General features: G+C 42.1%; 2 protein-coding genes across 11 annotated transcripts in view; one reads left to right on the top strand and one right to left on the bottom strand.

The window, feature by feature from the left end:
* The window catches only part of WDR33 (WD repeat domain 33), a 120,242-nt gene that overhangs the window by 64,783 nt on the left and 37,480 nt on the right, over positions 1 to 17,979 (bottom strand). For all 10 annotated transcript variants that reach the window (XM_002712200.5, XM_008258435.4, XM_008258436.4 and 7 more), the window contains 5 exons: positions 8,434 to 8,660; positions 6,335 to 6,403; positions 3,538 to 3,642; positions 628 to 723; positions 296 to 447 (listed from right to left, as the gene is read on the bottom strand). In XM_002712200.5, coding sequence (XP_002712246.1) covers positions 296 to 447; positions 628 to 723; positions 3,538 to 3,642; positions 6,335 to 6,403; positions 8,434 to 8,637 — 626 coding nt within the window. In that variant the 5' untranslated portion in view covers positions 8,638 to 8,660. The remainder of the gene's footprint in view (positions 1 to 295; positions 448 to 627; positions 724 to 3,537; positions 3,643 to 6,334; positions 6,404 to 8,433; positions 8,661 to 17,979) is intronic.
* Positions 14,994 to 15,827, top strand: LOC100341005 (histone H3.3A-like). The gene has a single exon (XM_002712213.5). The coding sequence runs from the start codon at positions 15,093 to 15,095 to the stop codon at positions 15,501 to 15,503; it is 411 nt and encodes a 136-aa protein (XP_002712259.1). The 5' UTR covers positions 14,994 to 15,092; the 3' UTR covers positions 15,504 to 15,827.

The raw sequence follows: 17,979 nt of genomic DNA, 5'->3' as shown, positions 1-17,979 counted from the left end.
AAGGAGCAATGTATACACATCATTAACCATCAATGAAAAGAGAAAACCAGTGCAAAATGCGGCAGACAATACATCTCTAACATATTGTAAAGGCTGAAACCAGGACAACACTACTTCAGAAAGATGCCAGCAAAATGGTGAATGTGTGAAAACAAAGAAAAATATTGTGTGCATAGGGTGCAGAAAGTTTCCCAGAATCTGACAGAGCCCATGCATCTCTGCACCCAGAATACACTTAGAGAATAATTTAACCATGACAATAGGGACTACAGAAAATGGTATATTGTGTATAAACCTGGCCTCTCTAATCGCCTCCTTATGTGCCTGGAACATCTTGACGTTGTTCATGTTCGACTGCCAATATTTCACATATCCTCCGTGGTCTGCTGTCAGCATCCACATGTCATTATGTGACCAAGTCATGGCCCTCACTGGGCTATCATGAGCCTGTGAACACAGAAAACACTTGTAAGGGAATACTTCAAAGAATGGGTGAAAGCCTTTACAGGGCCGAGTGTTGAGGTGGCAATGTGTCATTCAATTGTGTACTTAAGAATGCCCATAAGCAACCCCATCTCAAGTTCTGTACCGTAGCCCAAGACTGTGTCAACTAGTGATTACTGGTACCTGTAATATTGTTTCAAAGTTGAAAGTGAGTCCGTTCCACAAGGTGAACTCTCCACTGGAAGCTCCAGTGACCAATCGTCTTCCTTCTGGAGTCCACTGGGGGAGAAAAAAAGGCACATTACATGAGGGTACAAATCCTCCAATTTCAGTAACATTGAAAACAACCGAGAAAATTTCTATTTATAAAATATCAAATAATCAACATTAAATGGATAACACTGACTTTCAAAAAAGTATAGCTCAACTTTATAAGTACTTTGTCAGAAAAGAATTTCTATTCACATAGTACAGGAATTAAAAATAGTGTTATGAGTATACACACTTTCCCACTAACTCCACACTAAATTACACTTACCTGTGCACTCTAAAGAGTACATTCACACTATGCAAAGATCTCATTTTTCTCATTTTTCAGTCACCAGAAAAATGCAAAGACTGAATGAAGAATTTGATGTCTTACTACTGATAGCAGATTCAGGCAGAAAAGTTATAAACAGGATAACAATCAGCACCAACTTAAGGACATCAAGGTCATCACACTTACAGGCAAAACATACTTAAAAGTATTTTAAGCTTTCCTTGATTCACAGTACCAAGGAGAAACAAGTCTTATGCTGATCTACTCTCAAAAGAAAACACAAGAATCCTGTCTAATTAACATTACATCAATATGTTCATATCACAATTTGCATACTGGAGGGAATCTGTGACAGTGTATTACTGTAGTAATACTGTAATACACTGGTCAATACAAAATATTGTTTCATTTTCCTTAGAAGATAGAAATATACAAAATGTCAACAGAACAATCTTCTTTTCCAAAATAAAAACTGTGACAAGGAACTAAAACATTAAAAATGTGCTTTTAAGAACTGCTGGACAGTATATAAAGAATATTTAGTAAATTACAGACATACATGTAATTGTTTTAATGACTGCCCTGTGAGGGTTTCAATTACTCTGAATAAAAGACACCTGCCTTCCTCGTTTCTGTAATCAGCTACAGATCTCAACCCAATCAACACTGCAAGCAACCAAACTGTAGACACAGAACCCACATTATTTCTTAACATCTTTGATTTTGGACTGTCTCCAACTTGTGTATATTTTTTACCTAAGACTTTAAAGCTTGATCCTCAAATGAAAAGGTTTACCTAATAATATTGATATGATACCCAGATTTTATTCATTTCAAAAAGGTTTTCTAATGCTAACATGATATTACAATTGGCTGCATACCATATTCCTTTGAACAGATTTCTTGACAAATAAAATTAGACTACACAGTGGTTGGTTCTACTCATACATTATTTCTTTTCTAGCTCTTCTATTGCCTTCAGCCTTTAAAGTAAATAAGAGGGCAAAGACTAACTGCAGCCATGTCCAAAGAGCTCCAGCTAGCACTTCTTCAAATCCCTCTCCATTCCCCCTGCTATCTCACCTCCTCAACATCAGATCTGCTGAGTTTGCTCATTTGACACTAATGTTTGCCATGACTGGTTTTCCTCTGTCCCATTTTTTTCAGCTGTCATTAATTCAACATTACTATGAACCACTCTTGATACTGCTAACCAACAAACACATTTTTAGTTAGGATGCAGAATGATCAAAACACAAAAATGACTTCACTGCAACCTATCAGAATAGTAACAGAATGCCTGAGTGACAGAGATAAGATTTTTTTTTTTATTGCATACCCCTGCAAATCTCAAATTTTGGAACCATGTGAATATACTATTTTAAAATTTTTCTTTTTCTTTTTTTTTTTTTGACAGGCAGAGTTAGACAGTGAGAGGGAGAGACAGAGAGAAACGTCTTCCTTCCATTGGTTCACTGCCAAAATGGCTGCTACAGCTGGCGCGCTGCAGGAGCCAGGTGCTTCCTCCCGGTCTCCCATGCGGGTGCAGGGGCCCAAGCACTTGGGACATCCTCCACTGCCCTCCCGGGCCACAGCAGAGAGCTGGACTGGAAGAGGAGCAACCGGGACAGAATCCAGCACCCCGACCGGGACTAGAACCTGGGGTCCCAGCACCACAGGTGGAGGATTAGCCTAGTGAGCCAGCCTAAAATTGTATTCTTAAAAATCTCAGTGAGGCCAGCGCTGTGGCATAGCAGGTAAAGCCGCCGCCTGCACTGCCGGCATCCCATGTGGGCACCGGTTCGAGTCCCAGCTGCTCCACTTCCAATCCAGCTCTCCGCTATGACCTGGGAAAGCAGCAGAAGATGGCCCAAGGCCTTGGGCCCCTGCACCCGCGTGGGAGACCTGGAGGAGGCTCCAGGCTCCTGGCTTCAGATCGGCATGCTCCGGCTGTTGTGGCCAACTGGGGAGTGAACCAGTGGATGGAAGACCTCTCTCTTTCTCTCTCTCTGCCTTTGCTTCAGTGTAACTCTTTCAAATAAAAATAATAAATATTTAAAAAAAAGATCTCATTGAAAAACTACTGAGTGTCTTCTATGTGCCTTTGTAGAGCAATCATAGCATACCAGTTCTTGCACTATTCTCAGAACTTTCCATTCACCTCAGAGTGCTGCCTTGCAAACAGTAGCAAAAACATTCCTATTCAAGGGCATGTCTGAGACCTCTGCAATGTATATCCATGTATTCAGAGATAATTCTATGGAAATTACAATACAAAGAAAAATAATCCAAAAGTTATATCTTAATAAAGGTAGATAAATTAGTGTTATTCCAAGGATAGGAAAGTATCACTATGTTCCAAAATCTGTATATATGAAATACATGAAATTTTTATACCTTAAAGTTTAAAATGAGTGGCATTCTGAAATAAAATTACTAAAAATAAACCATTATCTCAGGCATACATTTAAAATAATCCTTATTTTTTCTTTTTCTGTCAAATCTGCAGAATAACACAGGATTAATTTTTCCAAACAATATTCAATACTTACCCTTACAACAAATACTGGACACTTTACTTTATTTGTTGATGTCCGAACAAATTTTGTGGTTACAGCATTCATAGGATTATTCAACATTCCTATAGGGGGGACCAGCTGCACAAAAAAAGAAAATTGGGTTTTTAGAGCATCATATTACAAATAGGACAGAAACGAAGAAGGAGGCAAGATAATAATTTCAGCATGTGACGACAACTGGAGGCTATCTAAGACTTAAAAAAAATTATTAAAGGGGTGGGTGCTGTAGCGCAATGGGTTGAGCCATGGACTGCAATGCTGGCATCCTATATGGGCAACAGTTCAAGTTCCAGCTGTTCCATTTCTGATCTAGCTCCCTGTCGATGCACCTAGTAAAGTAGCACAAGATGGCCCAAGTCCCTGGCCCCTGCACCCATATGGGAGACCCAGAAGAAGCTCCTGGCCAATGCAGCTATTTGAGGAGTGAAGCAAAGAATGGAAGCTCTCTCTGTCTCTCACTCTCTTCCTGTAACTCTGCCTTTCAAATAAATAAATAAATATTTTTAAATGATTATAACAGATTAGAATTAGTCTCTATTAACTAAAATAAAAATACTAAGATACAAGAAAGTTAAATACACAATATAATAAACAAATAGCAAAAGCAAGTATAAGATTAAGTATCAGGTTTCCCAAGTTACCTCCCAAAGTCAACACAAACATGTTTATAATAAGCCAGATTTAAAGATTTATTTATTTGTTTGAAAGGCACAGTTACAGAGAGAGGGAGAGTCAAACGGAGAATTTGCTTGTGCACTCCGCAAATGACTACAATGACCAGGGCTTGGCGAGGATGAAGTCAGAAACCCAGAACTCCACCAGGGCCTCCTATGTGGGTGGCAGGGGCCCAAGTATTCGGGCCATCTTCTGCTGCTTTCTCAGGCAACTTAGTAGGGAGCTGAACCAAAAGTGTTATCAGCTGAGACTCGAACATACTCCCATATGTGATACTGTCATCACAGGCAGGAGCATAATTCATTGTAACACAATACTGGTCCTATAAGCCAAATTTAGAATTAACTTTCCTATTACAAGATTTTGAGGCTATTTAATCTTGTTGAACATTACATTAAGCCTTAAATCAAAAGACTTGGATTGAAAATCCAAATAATTCAATTAATTAAAAGAAAATTTTAAGCTGATATTTAAAATATATTTAATATATATTATATTTAATATATACTTTATATAAAATCTATATTAAATATATTTAATATGTTTATATATATTAAATCTATATATACTATATATTATATCTATATAGTATATAGATATATACTATATCTATGCAGACTATGGGTTATATTTTAAATATAAACCATATTATATAACCATATAAATATAACATATAAACCATATAAATATAACATATTTAAAATATAACCCATAGTCTGCATAGATATAGTATATTATCCCTTTAGGAATGCTTTACTATGGGGCTGCCATTGTGGTATAGAAGGTTAAGCCTCAGCCTGCAATGTCAGCAACCCACATGAACACCAGCTGAAGTCTTGGCTGCTCCATTTCCAATCCAGCTACCTGGTTATGTGCCAGGGAAAACAACAGAAGATGGCCCAAGTTCTTGGGACCCTGCACCTACTTGGGAAACCCAGAAGCAGCTCCTGGCTCCTGACTTTGGCCTGGCCCAGCCCCAGCTAGTGTGGCCATTTAGGGAGTGAACCAGCAGATGGAAAACTCTCTACCTCTGCCTTTCAAATAAATACATCTTAAAAAAAAAAAAAAAAAAAAAAAAGCCAGCGCCACGGCTCACTAGGCTAATCCTCCACCTAGCAGCGCTGGCACACCGGGTTCTAGCCCGGGTCGGGGCACCGGATTCTGTCCCGGTTGCCCCTCTTCCAGGCCAGCTCTCTGCTGTGGCCCGGGAGTGCAGTGGAAGATGGCCCAAGTCCTTGGGCCCTGCACCCCATGGGAGACCAGGATAAGTACCTGGCTCCTGCCATCGGATCAGCGCGGTGCGCAGGCAACGGCGGCCATTGGAGGGCGAACCAACGACAAAGGAAGACCTTTCTCTCTGTCTCTCTCTCTCACTGTCCACTCTGCCTGTCAAAAAATAAAAAAATAAAAAATAAATAAATAAAAGGGGGAATGTTTATTTTAATCATAAAAATGTAAAAACAAGGGCAGGTATTTAGTCTAGTGGTTAAGATGTTAAGATGCCTGTGACCCACGTCAGAGTACCTGGGTTGGATTCTTGGCTCTGGCTGCAACTTCCTACTAATGCAGACCCTGGCAGACAACAGTAACTGGGTTCCAGCCACCCACATGGAAGACCTGGATGGAGTTCTAGTCCCACCACTATGGACATCTGGGAAGAAAACCAGTGGAAAACAGCTCTCTTTCTCTGTCTCTCAAATAAGTAAAATTTTACGAAGAAATAGGTGGCCATTTGGCCTAGTAAAGACTCCAGCATGCCATACAATAAACAGTATCTGAGTCTGATACTTGGCTCCAGCTTCAAACACCAGCCTTCTGCCAATGAAGACCCTGAAAGTGAGCAGTGATGACTCAAATAGCTAAGGCCTGCCATTAACATAGAAGACGTGGATTGAGTGCCTGGATCCTAGTTTCAACCACTGTGGGTACCTGGGGAGTAACTAGTGAGCAGGAATACCCTCCGATTCTCAAACACATAAAAATGGATTTTTTTTTTTAATTCAAAAATAAGACTTCAACTTGAGGTAATGTATTTTGAGGTTTAAACATCTAAGCAGGGAGGTTTTTATAAGCTAGAGTTTACAATTACACTTACATCATTATAATAGCCTGCATCAGGCTGAATTGCCCGCATATCTCTCTGGTCTCTTTGCCATATTCTATTCTGTTAAAAGAAAAAAGAAAAAAGATCAGTTAATGAATATATGATTTAACTATAGTCAATTTGAAACCGACATAACAAAAATGTTAGCTATATTAAATCAGTGGAACAGGATTCAAAAATGTTATTTTCTAGAATGTGGATAATAATGGGTATCCTAAAGTGATTTTCCCTCTTATCCTACTGACACTGCTTATAATTCCACTCCTTACGTAACTCACATAAACCCCTACCCACTCATCCAAGATGCTGTTGACTCCAAAACATTCTCAACAATCATCCCTTAATAAAAGCAAACACAGCTGGAGATGACAGACATTCCCAATTCCTCAAAAACCCTCAAGACAAATCAATTCTTCACCCTTGGCTTTCATATTTCCTCTAAAACTCCCCTAGTCTGGTTTCCCAACTCAAATTTCTGGAAAAGTCTAAATCTGTCTCTACTCTTAACTTTCTTTAGAATCAGGCCCAATATGCAAATAGGTCTTCAACTGCAGGTCTCAGTTAATGAAAAGTAGACAAATTTTCACAGGTCACAGCAACCCAAAACCCAGTAAACAGGGTAATGTTAATAATGAAATGTCGGGACTAGCGCTGTGGTATAGTTGGCTAAGCCTCCGCCTGCAGCACCAGCATCCCACATGGGTGCCAGTTTGTGTTCCAGCTGATACTTTTCCAATCCAGCTCTCACTAATACACCTGGGAAAGCAGTGGAAGATGGCCCAAGTGCTTGCAACTATGTGGGAGACCCGGAGGAAGCTCCTGGCTCCTGGCCTCAGATTGGCCCAGCTTCAGCTGTTGCAACCATTTGGGGAGTTAATGAGCAGATGGAAGACCTTTCTCTCTGTCTCTCCCTCTAACTCTGCCTCTCAAATATATAAATAAATAATAGATCTTTTAAAAAAAACAATGTCAGAGCTGGCACTGTAGCACAGCATGTAAAGCCGCCAACTGCAGTGCCAGCATCCCACATGGGCGCCGGTTTGAGTCCCAACTGCTCCACTTCCGATTCAGCTTTCTGCTATGGCCTGGGAATGCAGTAGAAGATGGTCCAAATGCTTGGGCCCCTGCAGCCGCATGGGAAACCTGGAAGAAACTCCTGGCTTCAGATCGGCTCAGCTCCAGCCATTGCAGCCATTTGGGGAGTGAACCAGTGGATGGAAGATCTCTCTGTCTCTACCTCTGCCTCTCTGTAACTCTGCCTTTCAAATAAATAAATAAATCTTAAAAAAAAAAAAAAAAGTCAATCACAGAAATTATTTCTAAGAACCCAAAAACGAGAAACATTAAGCTGAGAAAGCTTTACAATACACACACAATGTGAGCTCAACAAGTGTTTTAAGATTGGCTAAGGGAATAAAGCACCAGAGCTATTTCTGATTTGTTTTGAATCTTTAAAACAAAGTCTATTTCTCAACTGTAGCCTAATAATTTTCAGATGCTTCATGCTCAAAGAAAACAAAAGAAAAAAGTACAACTAGGGGCTGGCACTGTGGTATAGTAGGCTGAATCTCTGCCTGAGCCACCAGCATCACACATGGACACCATTTCATGTCCTAGCAGCTCCTGTTCTGATCCAGCTCTCTCCACTGATGGCCTGGGAAAGCAGTGGAAGATGGCCCAAGTGCTTGTGCCCCTGTACCTTCGGGGGAGACCCAGGGGAAGCTCTTGGCTTCGGACTGGCTCAGCTCCAGCCATTGTGGCCATTAGTTCAGTGAACCAGTAGATGGAAGACCTCTCTCTTTATCTCCCTCTCTCTGTACGTAACTCTGCCTCTCAAATAAATAAATAAATCTTAACCAAAAAAAAAAAAAAAAAAAAAAAAAAAAAGAAAAGAAAAGAAAAGAAAAGAAAGAAAGAAAAAGAAAAAAGTACTACTGATCTGAAGTCACCCTTAATGGCCTTGTATGAAATTTCACTTCATCACACTAATTCAAGAAACACAGCTGTACTTACTAACCAAAACTGAAAATATTTCTTTAAAAAATAAAGTATCAGAGTTTGATTACCTGATGCATATTCGTTGGACTTACCTCCAAATACTTAATTACAGAAGGGTTGTAGTCTATGGTTTTTCGGTTTACAGCTTTTCTCATTCGTTTTCCATCAAAGGTAAGTTGTTGCATTGCTTGCTGCTGTGCAAAATCAGGTCGCTTATAAAACAGTTGTCGAGGTGCTTGGTGCTGGAACCTTGGCATATGGAAAAAACGAGGAGGAGAACCAATTTCTGTGGCCATGGTGATGCTTTCCTTCTAAGACACTAGAATAAGAAAAAATACTTTCACTACAAGTATTAGCACTGCAACATTACTGGTAAACATTTTCAAATGAACTCTGATTTTTTATCCTTCCTTCCCATTTCTAATTTGTCTTGTTTCTACCTTTCGATCTAACTGCAAAATGAATTACAGGATTAATAAATGGCAAAGACCAGTTACACATTTGAAAAAAGCTAAATTAAAAAAAAAATAGTGTCAATAGGCATATTTGGTGTAAACCTCAGCTGACAGAAAAATATGTCTGTGTCTGAAGACAAGGAAGGTAGAATCACTGATAACTTCACACTTTCTGAAAGGAATTTTCATTTAAATGTTTGATAATTAAACTAATTTTTAAAGATTTATTTATTTATTTATTTGAAAGAATTACACAGAGAGAGAAGGAGAGGCGGCAGAGGCAGAGGCAGAGGCAGAGGGAGAGAGTCTTCCATGATGGTCCACTTCCCAAGTGGCCGCAATGGTTAGAGCTGCGCCAATCTGAAGCCAGGAGCCAGAAGCCTCCTCCGGGTCTCCCATGCGGGTGCAGGGGCCCAAGGCCTTGGGCCATCTTCCACTGCTTTCCGAGGCCACAGCAGAGAACCGGATCAGAAATGGAGCCGCCAGGACTCAAACCAGCACCCATATGGGATGCCGGCACTGCAGGCTTTACCTGCTGCGCTACAGAGTCGGCCCCCAAACTAGTTATTTTTAAGTTCATCTTAAGACTTTATATGAGTCACCAAAAATTCTTAAATTGTGACATTTGTCTTTAAATTTCTTATTATTGTGTAGAAAGAAAAATAAATTATCCTATTTCAATCTATAATGAACCAAAAAGCACATATCTATATCAGGAGCCAAATAACTACTATAGAAACTCCTCTCTCAAAATGTTTATTTACAAAGGGAACATTAAGCTAACATCTGAAGAGAAAGATATTAAACCTTACAGTTTTTCAACTTCCATGTTCTACATCTAAACTTACATGCCAATAACACAAATATGCATGGTTTTAAAACAAATTTGTAAGCATGTTTTTAAAATCTGACCACCAAAAACGCATGAAGGATTGAAATTAGAAACAAATCACAACAATTTTTGTTTCAAGAGCAGGAAAGGTTGCAGTCACCATTATTTTTCCCTTACCTCATTCTCAAAACACTAAATAAATGGCCTGAAAAGATTCACTATTTCCTTTGAATGAAAATGTCTTAGGACTACTTCATTCACCCTTGTCACTTTGGTTCTTCCTGAATAATATAATTACCAAAACAATAATGACAATAAGGGAAAAGGGGTAGAAGGAAAATCTTGCCGGCTCAATAGGCTAATCCTCCGCCTTGCGGCACCGGCACACCGGGTTCTAGTTCCGGTCGGGGCACCGGATTCTGTCCCGGTTGCCCCTCTTCCAGGCCAGCTCTCTGCTATGGCCCGGGAGTGCAGCTGAGGATGGCCCAAGTCCTAGGGCCCTGCACCCCATGGGAGACCAGGAGAAGCACCTGGCTCCTGCCATCGGATCAGCGCGGTGCACCGGCCACAGCGCACCGGCCGCAGCGGCCATTGGAGGGTGAACCAATGGCAAAAGGAAGACCTTTCTCTCTGTCTCTCTTTCTCACTGTCCACTCTGCCTGTCAAAAAAAAAAGGGGGGGGGGGGATCTTGACCCTACTACACCAAAACTAAATAGTACAATAAAAATAAAATTGACACCTGATTTCCACTGCTCTGGAGCAATCTTGGAAGGTTCCTGACAAAATATTAACTTGTAATGAGATGACAAATATTGTTGTCTCTCAGAGTGGTGTGTGAATTAATTTGGAGTATACAAAATACACTAAGCTTTAAAAAGCAAAAGATTTGTTTATTTTGAAAGTCAGTTATAGGATGGGGGGCAGATATTCTACCAGCTGGTCCACTCCCCAGATGGCTCCAACAGCCAGGCTGCAGCCAGGAACACCATCGGGGTCTCCCACACAAGTGGCACTTGGGTCACTTTATGCTGCTTTTCCCAGACCATTAACAGGGAGCTGGATTGGAAGTAGAGCACCCAGGACTCAAACCAGCGACCATACAGGATGCCTGCATTGCAGGCAGCGGTTTAATCTACTATACCAGCTTCAGAACACACCATGCTTTTAGAAACAAATTTATTAATTGAAAGGCTGAGTGACAGAGACAAAGATCTTCCAGCTGCTGGTTCGTTCCTGAAATGCCCTGCAACAGCTGAGGTTAGGCCAGGGAGAAACCAGGAGCCAGGAACTCCATTCGGGTATCCTACTTGGTTGGCAGGAACTACTTGAGCCATCATCCACTGCTTTGCCAGGCACATTAACAAGAAACTGGATTGAAAACAGAGTAGCTGGAACTCAAACCAGCACTCCAATATGGGATGCAAATATCCCAAGCTATAGCTTAAACCCAGCACTGGCACTAAGCTTTTGAGTCAATGAGGCTGGTGGAAAAATCTGTTCACTAAGCTAACATGAATCCAACTAAGTCTCAACATCAGATTTAAATTAATAGCTTCAATTCAGATGTCTAGGTCAGTAATCCCAAAAGAATGATGCTTTGAAAAGTATAATGTAAAACTATTACTTTTTCATGTTACAACAAATTTCTAATTTTATTAGAATTAAATTATTTTAATAGTAGTTTCTTAATAGCAAATGTGAATAAAGAATTCTAAGCCTGGTGTCAGTGTTGTGTTATAGCAGGTAAAGCTGGCACCTGTGATCCCGGCATCTCAAGTGGGCACTGGTTGGAGTCCTGGATGCTCTACTTCTGATCCAGCTTCCTGCTAATGCACCTAGGAAAGCAGCAGAGGATAGCCCACCTGGGACCCAAAAGGAGCTCCCGGCTCCTGGTTTTGATGTGGCCCAGCACTAGCCATTATGGCCATTTGGGGAGTGAATCAGCAGATGGAAGTACATTCTCTTTCTCTCTCTCTCTCGTTCTCTTTGTAACTGTATCTTTCAAATAAATAAAAATAAATCTTTAAAAATTATTCAGCTTCTAAAAATAGAATTATTGGAAGTACTGAAAGAAATCACAACACGGATAAATATAGAAACCATCTGCTACGCAAAAGAAGTGAGACAAAAAAGTCACATATTATGATTCCATTTACATTAAAACTTCAGATTATGCTAATACACAGAGGCAGGTAAAATCAAGGATCATCTGTACAAAGATGAGGATGATAATCAAAGTCAAATGCAAGTGCCTGTGTTGTGGCATAGGGAGTTAAGCCATTTGCCTACAATGCCAGCATCCCATATGGATATCAATTTGAGTGTCCACTGTTTCACTTCCGGTCCAGCTCTCTGCTAATATGTCTGGGAAAGCAGCAGAAGTTGGCCCAAGTGCTTAGGCCCCTTCACCCACATGGGAGACCCAGATGAAGTTCATGGCTACTGACTTCAGCCTGATCCAGCACAGGCCATTGCAGCAATTTGGGGAATGAACCAGCAGATGAAGGTCGGTCAGTCGGTCGGTCGGTTGGTCTCTCTCTCTCTCTCTCCCTCCATTCAATAATTTTGCCTTTTGCATAAATAAATAGATAGAATCAAGGCCAGTGATAGTTAGATAGATATAGATAATTAATAAAATAAATAAATAAATGCAGGGCCAGCGCTGTGGCTCACTTGGTTAATCCTCCACCTACAGCGCCGGCACCCCACATGGGCACCGGGTTCGAGTCCCAGTTGCTCCTCTTCCAGTCCGGCTCTCTGCTGTGGCCCGGGAGGGCAGTGGAGGATGGCCCAAGTGCTTGGGCCCCTGCACCTGCATGGGAGACCAGGAGGAAGCACCTGGCCCCTGGCTTCGGATCGGCACAGCACCAGCCATAGCGGCCATTTAGGGAGTGAACCAATGGAAGGAAGACCTTTCTCTCTCTGTCTCTCTCTCTCTCTCACTGTCTATAACTCTACCTGTCAAATTAAAAAAAAAAAAAAGTTTTGAGAAAAAAGAAATAAATGCACAAAAAGCAATCAATGCTACTGTAACAGTCTTTTGAATAGTCCCATTGCTATATAGAGAAAAATATTTTCTAAAAGATTTAACAGAATAACAACAGAGGCAAACTGCTAAGTATAAAAACATACTTGAAACTGTGAATCCATCATTTTTTTTTCCTCTACACAAATCTCCAGTGTTTCAACCAACCATACGATTTTATCAAGGACCTAGTTTACATTATGTACCACATAAAGTACAGCATTCCAATTCACTAAATACCACAGTCTTCTGTCTTTGTGGTTCCTACTTTATCAGCTCTATCTATCTAAACAATCCATCTATCAGGAAAGAGAGCAACAGAGAAGCAAAGAAAAGAGGTCTGCCATTCACTGTTTTACTCCCCAACAGTTATAACAGCCAGGTCTGAGCCAGGCTGAAGCCAGGAGCTTCATCCCAGTCTCCCGCGTGGTGACAAGGGCCCAAATACATGAGCCATCATGTGTAGCTTTTCCACGCAGGAAGCTGGATCAGAACAGCCAGGATTCAAACCAGCACTCAGGTATGGGATGCCGGTGTCATAAGCACTATAATCTGTGCCTGGTCCCAACTACTCACAAAATAACTTCTTTTATAATAGCCACCTGATATTACATAAATGATAGTTGAAAAGTTAAAAAGTTAAAAGTGATAAAGAGAACCACTATTATCCTACTGTGGTATTTGTAAGTGACATATTAGAAATGACAACAGAAATTTTGGGAAGGGGCACTTGGTGCAGCAGTAAAGACACCACTTTGGACATCCACATCCTGTGTCTGGTTCAAGTCATGGCACCTCAGCTTTCAATTACACTTGTTGCTAAAGAGCACCATGGGAGGTAATTGGTGATAATTCAAGTTGCCGGGGCTCTTGACATCCACCTGCAACACCTAGTTTGAGTTCCTGGTTCCTGGCTGCCACCTGGCTCAGTTACCCATTTTTGTAGGCACTTGGGGAGTGAACAATCTCTATCTCAACTTTTCAAATATATAACTTTAAATTTAAAAATGTTTTAATATTAAATCATTTTCAAATATTGAGTATATTCGCCAATTAATGAGAAGCACTGTTTTTTACATTTTTGAAAGTCTTTTCTCTTATCTGCTTCTCCATCCAATCTGCTAAGAAATTTGGGTTATATGAGAAGTATTAAAAATATCTGCAAGGCCGCACCATGGCTTAGTGGGTAAAGCTGCTGCCTGCAGTGCCGGCATCCCCTGTGGGTGCCAGTTCATGTCTCAGCTACTCCACTTCTGATCCAGCTCTCTACTAATGTTCCTGGGAAAGCAGCAAAAGATGGCCCAAATACCCAGCCCCTGGACCCACATGGGAGACCCCGAAGAAACTCCTAGCTCCTGGTTTCTGATCCACCCAGCTCTGGCCATTGCAGCCATTTGGGGAGTGAACCAGCAGATGGAAGATCTCTCTCCCTTTCAAATAAATACATAAATCCTAGAAAAGAAAAGAAAAATATCTGGATGTTCAGATACATATTTTAACAACATTTTCAGATAATTGTGAATATTCTTTGATACTGCAATAAAACGTAACAAGTGCTAGTTTATTAAATAGTAATAATGTCATTTGAAATAACAACAGTAAGCTTTCTGTATTTACATTAAAATCCTGATTTTTAACTCATTCTGTTAAATACCATGACCAGGGGCCAGCGTTGTGGTGCAGTGGGTTAAAGCCACAGCCTGTAGCGCTAGCATCCCATATGGGTGCCGGTTCGAGTTCCAGCTGTCCCTCTGCCAATCCAGCTCCCTACTAATGCACCTGGGAAAGCAGTGGAGAATGGCCCAAGTCCTTGTGTCCCTGCACCCACATAGGAGACCCAGAAGTTTCTGATCAGCTCAGCTTTGTCCATTACGGTCATTTGGGAGTAAACCAACAGGTGGAAGACCTTTCTCTCTGTCTCTACCTCTCTAACTCTTTCAAATAAGTAAGTCTTTAAACACACACACAAACAGCCAGTGTTATGGGTTAAGTCACCACTTGCAATCCTGATATCTCATATCAGAGGGCCGGTTCGAGTTTTAGCTGCTCTGCTTCCCATCCAGCTGCCTGCTTATGTGCCTGGGAAGGCAGAATATGGACCAAATACTTGGGCCTCTGCCACCCAATTTGAGACCTGAACTGAGTTCCAGGCTCCTGGATTTGGTCAGGTACAATGGGGAGTAAACCAGCAGATGAAGATTCACCTATTTCTTTCTGTTTCACATACACACATACATACACTTAAAAAAAAAAAAAAAGCAGCACTGTGGCTGGATTATATGATTAGAGTAAGTTTAGTTTTGTAAGAAACTGTCGTTTCAATTGTGTTCGCAGCCGCCGCCGCCGCGCCGCCGTCGCTCTCTAACACCAGCGCCGCCTCTCGCTCACAGAGCTTCAGCAGAAGGAGAAGGGGGGTTAAGTAAGGAGGTCTTTATACCATGGCTCGTACAAAGCAGACTGCCCGCAAATCGACTGGTGGTAAAGCACCCAGGAAGCAACTGGCTACAAAAGCCGCTCGCAAGAGTGCGCCCTCTACTGGAGGGGTGAAGAAACCTCATCGTTACAGGCCCGGTACTGTGGCACTTCGTGAAATCAGACGTTATCAGAAGTCCACTGAGCTTCTGATTCGCAAACTCCCCTTCCAGCGTCTGGTGCGAGAAATCGCTCAGGACTTCAAAACAGATCTGCACTTCCAGAGCGCAGCTATTGGTGCTTTGCAGGAGGCAAGCGAGGCCTATCTGGCTGGCCTTTTTGAAGACACCAACCTGTGTGCTATCCATGCCAAACGTGTAACAATTATGCCAAAAGACATCCAGCTAGCACGCCGCATACGTGGAGAACGTGCTTAAGAATCCACTATGACGGGAAACATTTCATTCTCAAAATTTTTTTTTCTCTTCTTCCTGTTATTGGTAGTTCTGAACGTTAGATATTTTTCCCATGGGTCAAAAGGTACCTAAGTATATGATTGCGAGTGGAAAATAGGGGACAGAAATCAGGTATTGGCAGTTTTTCCATTTTCATTTGTGTGTGGATTTTTAATATAAATGCGGGGAAGTAAAGCATTAATGCAAGTCAAAATGTTTCAGTGAACAAGTTTCAGCAGTTCAACTTTATAACAATTATAAATAAACCTGTTAAATTTTTCTGGACAAAAAAAAAAAAAAAAGAAACTGTCAAAATTGCTGTACTATACTCCAAAGTGTTCTATTCTGTATTCACACCAACAATGAGTTGAGTGTTCCTGGACTCCATGGCTTTGACAGAATTTGGAATGGTCAGCACTTTAGATTTTAATCATTCTTTTTTTTTTTTTTTTTAATTTTTTTATTTTTGACAGGCAGAGTGGACAGTGAGAAAGAAAGACAGAGAGAAAGGTCTTCCTTTTGCCGTTGGTTCACCCTCCAATGGCCACCGCGGCCAGCGCATCGCGCTGATCTGAAGCCAGGAGCCAGGTGCTTCTCCTGGTCTCCCATGCGGGTGCAGGGCCCTAGGACTTGGGCCATCCTCCACTGCACTCCTGGGCCATAGCAGAGAGCTGGCCTGGAAGAGGGACAACTGGGACAGAATCCGGCGCCCCGACCGGGACTAGAACCCAGTGTGCTGGCGCCGCAAGGCAGAGGATTAACCTATTGAGCCGAGATTTTAGTCATTCTTAACAGACATGTTTTCTCTTTGCAGTTTTCTAATGTTCAATACTATGTACCTTTTCATGTTTATTTCACATCTGAACATTTTTTATAAGGTATTTTTTTTTATATTTTTATTTATTTACTTGAAAGACAGAGAGAGGCAGAGAAAAAGAGAGAGGGGTTCCATCTGCTGGTTCAATCGCCAGATGGCCACAACGGAGCTGGGCCAATCTGGAGCCAGGAGGCAGGAGCCAGGAGCTCCTTCCAGGTCTCCCATGTGGGTGCAGAGGCCCAAGCACTTGGGCCATCTTCTACTGCTTTTCCATCTACTATGCTTTCCCACAAGAAAGCAGAGAGCCGGATTGGAAGTGGAGTGGCCGGGACTCAAACTGGCGCCCATATGGGATGCCAACCCTGGGGATGGCATCTTCATCCATTACACCACAGCGCCGGTCCCCTTTTGTCCATTTTTAATCAAGTTGTTCCTTTTCTTCCTGTTTTAAGAGTTTTTGGTATATTTTGCAAATCAGTCCTTATAAGATACACTTTCTCCCACTCTGTGGCTTGGCTTGTCATGGACTTGATTAAATTCACTTTAAAGTTGTATGCAATGACATTCACATTTTGGTATACATTTTTGCATTTTGACAAATACACAGAATCAATGAATAATCACAATCAAGATACAGAATGTGAGATCAGTGTTGTGGCACAGCAGGTTAGGCTGTCACCTGTGACGCCTCACGAGTGTCAGTTTGAGTCTCAGCTACTCTGCTTGACCCAGCTTCCTGTGAATGCATCTGGGAAGGTAAAAGGGGATGGTCCAAGGAAACCTAGATGAAGTTTGTGGCTTAAGCCTGACCCAGATCTGGCTGCTGACATTTGAGGAGTGAACCAGTGAATGGAAGATCTCTCTGTCTCTCATTCTCTATGTGTGGGTTTCTCCCTGTCATTTTGCCTTTCAAATAACCCTTAAAGGGGGAGGGGGGAAAAGGGAGAGAAAAGATACAGGACATAAGGTGTGCACTGTGGTACAGCAAGTTAAGTCACACCTCTTGGGATTCCCACATGCCACATCATAATGCCATTTGTTTTTTTAAAAAAATATTTATTTGGGCCGGCGCCGCGGCTCACTAGGCTAATCCTCCGCCTAGCGGCGCCGGCACACCAGGTTCTAGTCCCGGTCGGGGCGCCGGATTCTGTCCCGGTTGCCCCTCTTCCAGGCCAGCCCTCTGCTGTGGCCAGGGAGTGCAGTGGAGGATGGCCCGGGTGCTTGGGCCCTGCACCCCATGGGAGACCAGGAAAAGCACCTGGCTCCTGGCTCCTGCCACCGGATCAGCGCGGTGCGCCGGCCGCAGCGCGCTGGCCGCGGCGGCCATTGGAGGGTGAACCAACGGCAAAGGAAGACCTTTCTCTCTGTCTCTCTCTCTCTCACTGTCCACTCTGCCTGTCCAAAAAAAATAAATAAAAAAAAATATATATTTATTTTATTTATTTTGAAAGACAGAGTTACAGAGAGAGGTAGAGACAGAGAAAGAGGTCTTCCACCTGTTGGTTCACTCCCCAGATGGCCGCAACGGCCGGAGCTGTGCCAATCCGAAGTCAGGAGCTTCCTTCGGGTCTCCCACACGGGTGCAGGGGCCCAAGGACTTGGGCCACCTTCTATCGCTCTCCCAGGCTGGATCAGAAGAGG

This window comes from Oryctolagus cuniculus, chromosome 3 (genome assembly GCF_964237555.1).
Source record: "Oryctolagus cuniculus chromosome 3, mOryCun1.1, whole genome shotgun sequence".
Lineage (NCBI taxonomy): Eukaryota > Metazoa > Chordata > Mammalia > Lagomorpha > Leporidae > Oryctolagus > Oryctolagus cuniculus.
Note: the sequence above shows the minus strand (reverse complement) of the source record. Positions and strands in the feature narration are given on the sequence as shown.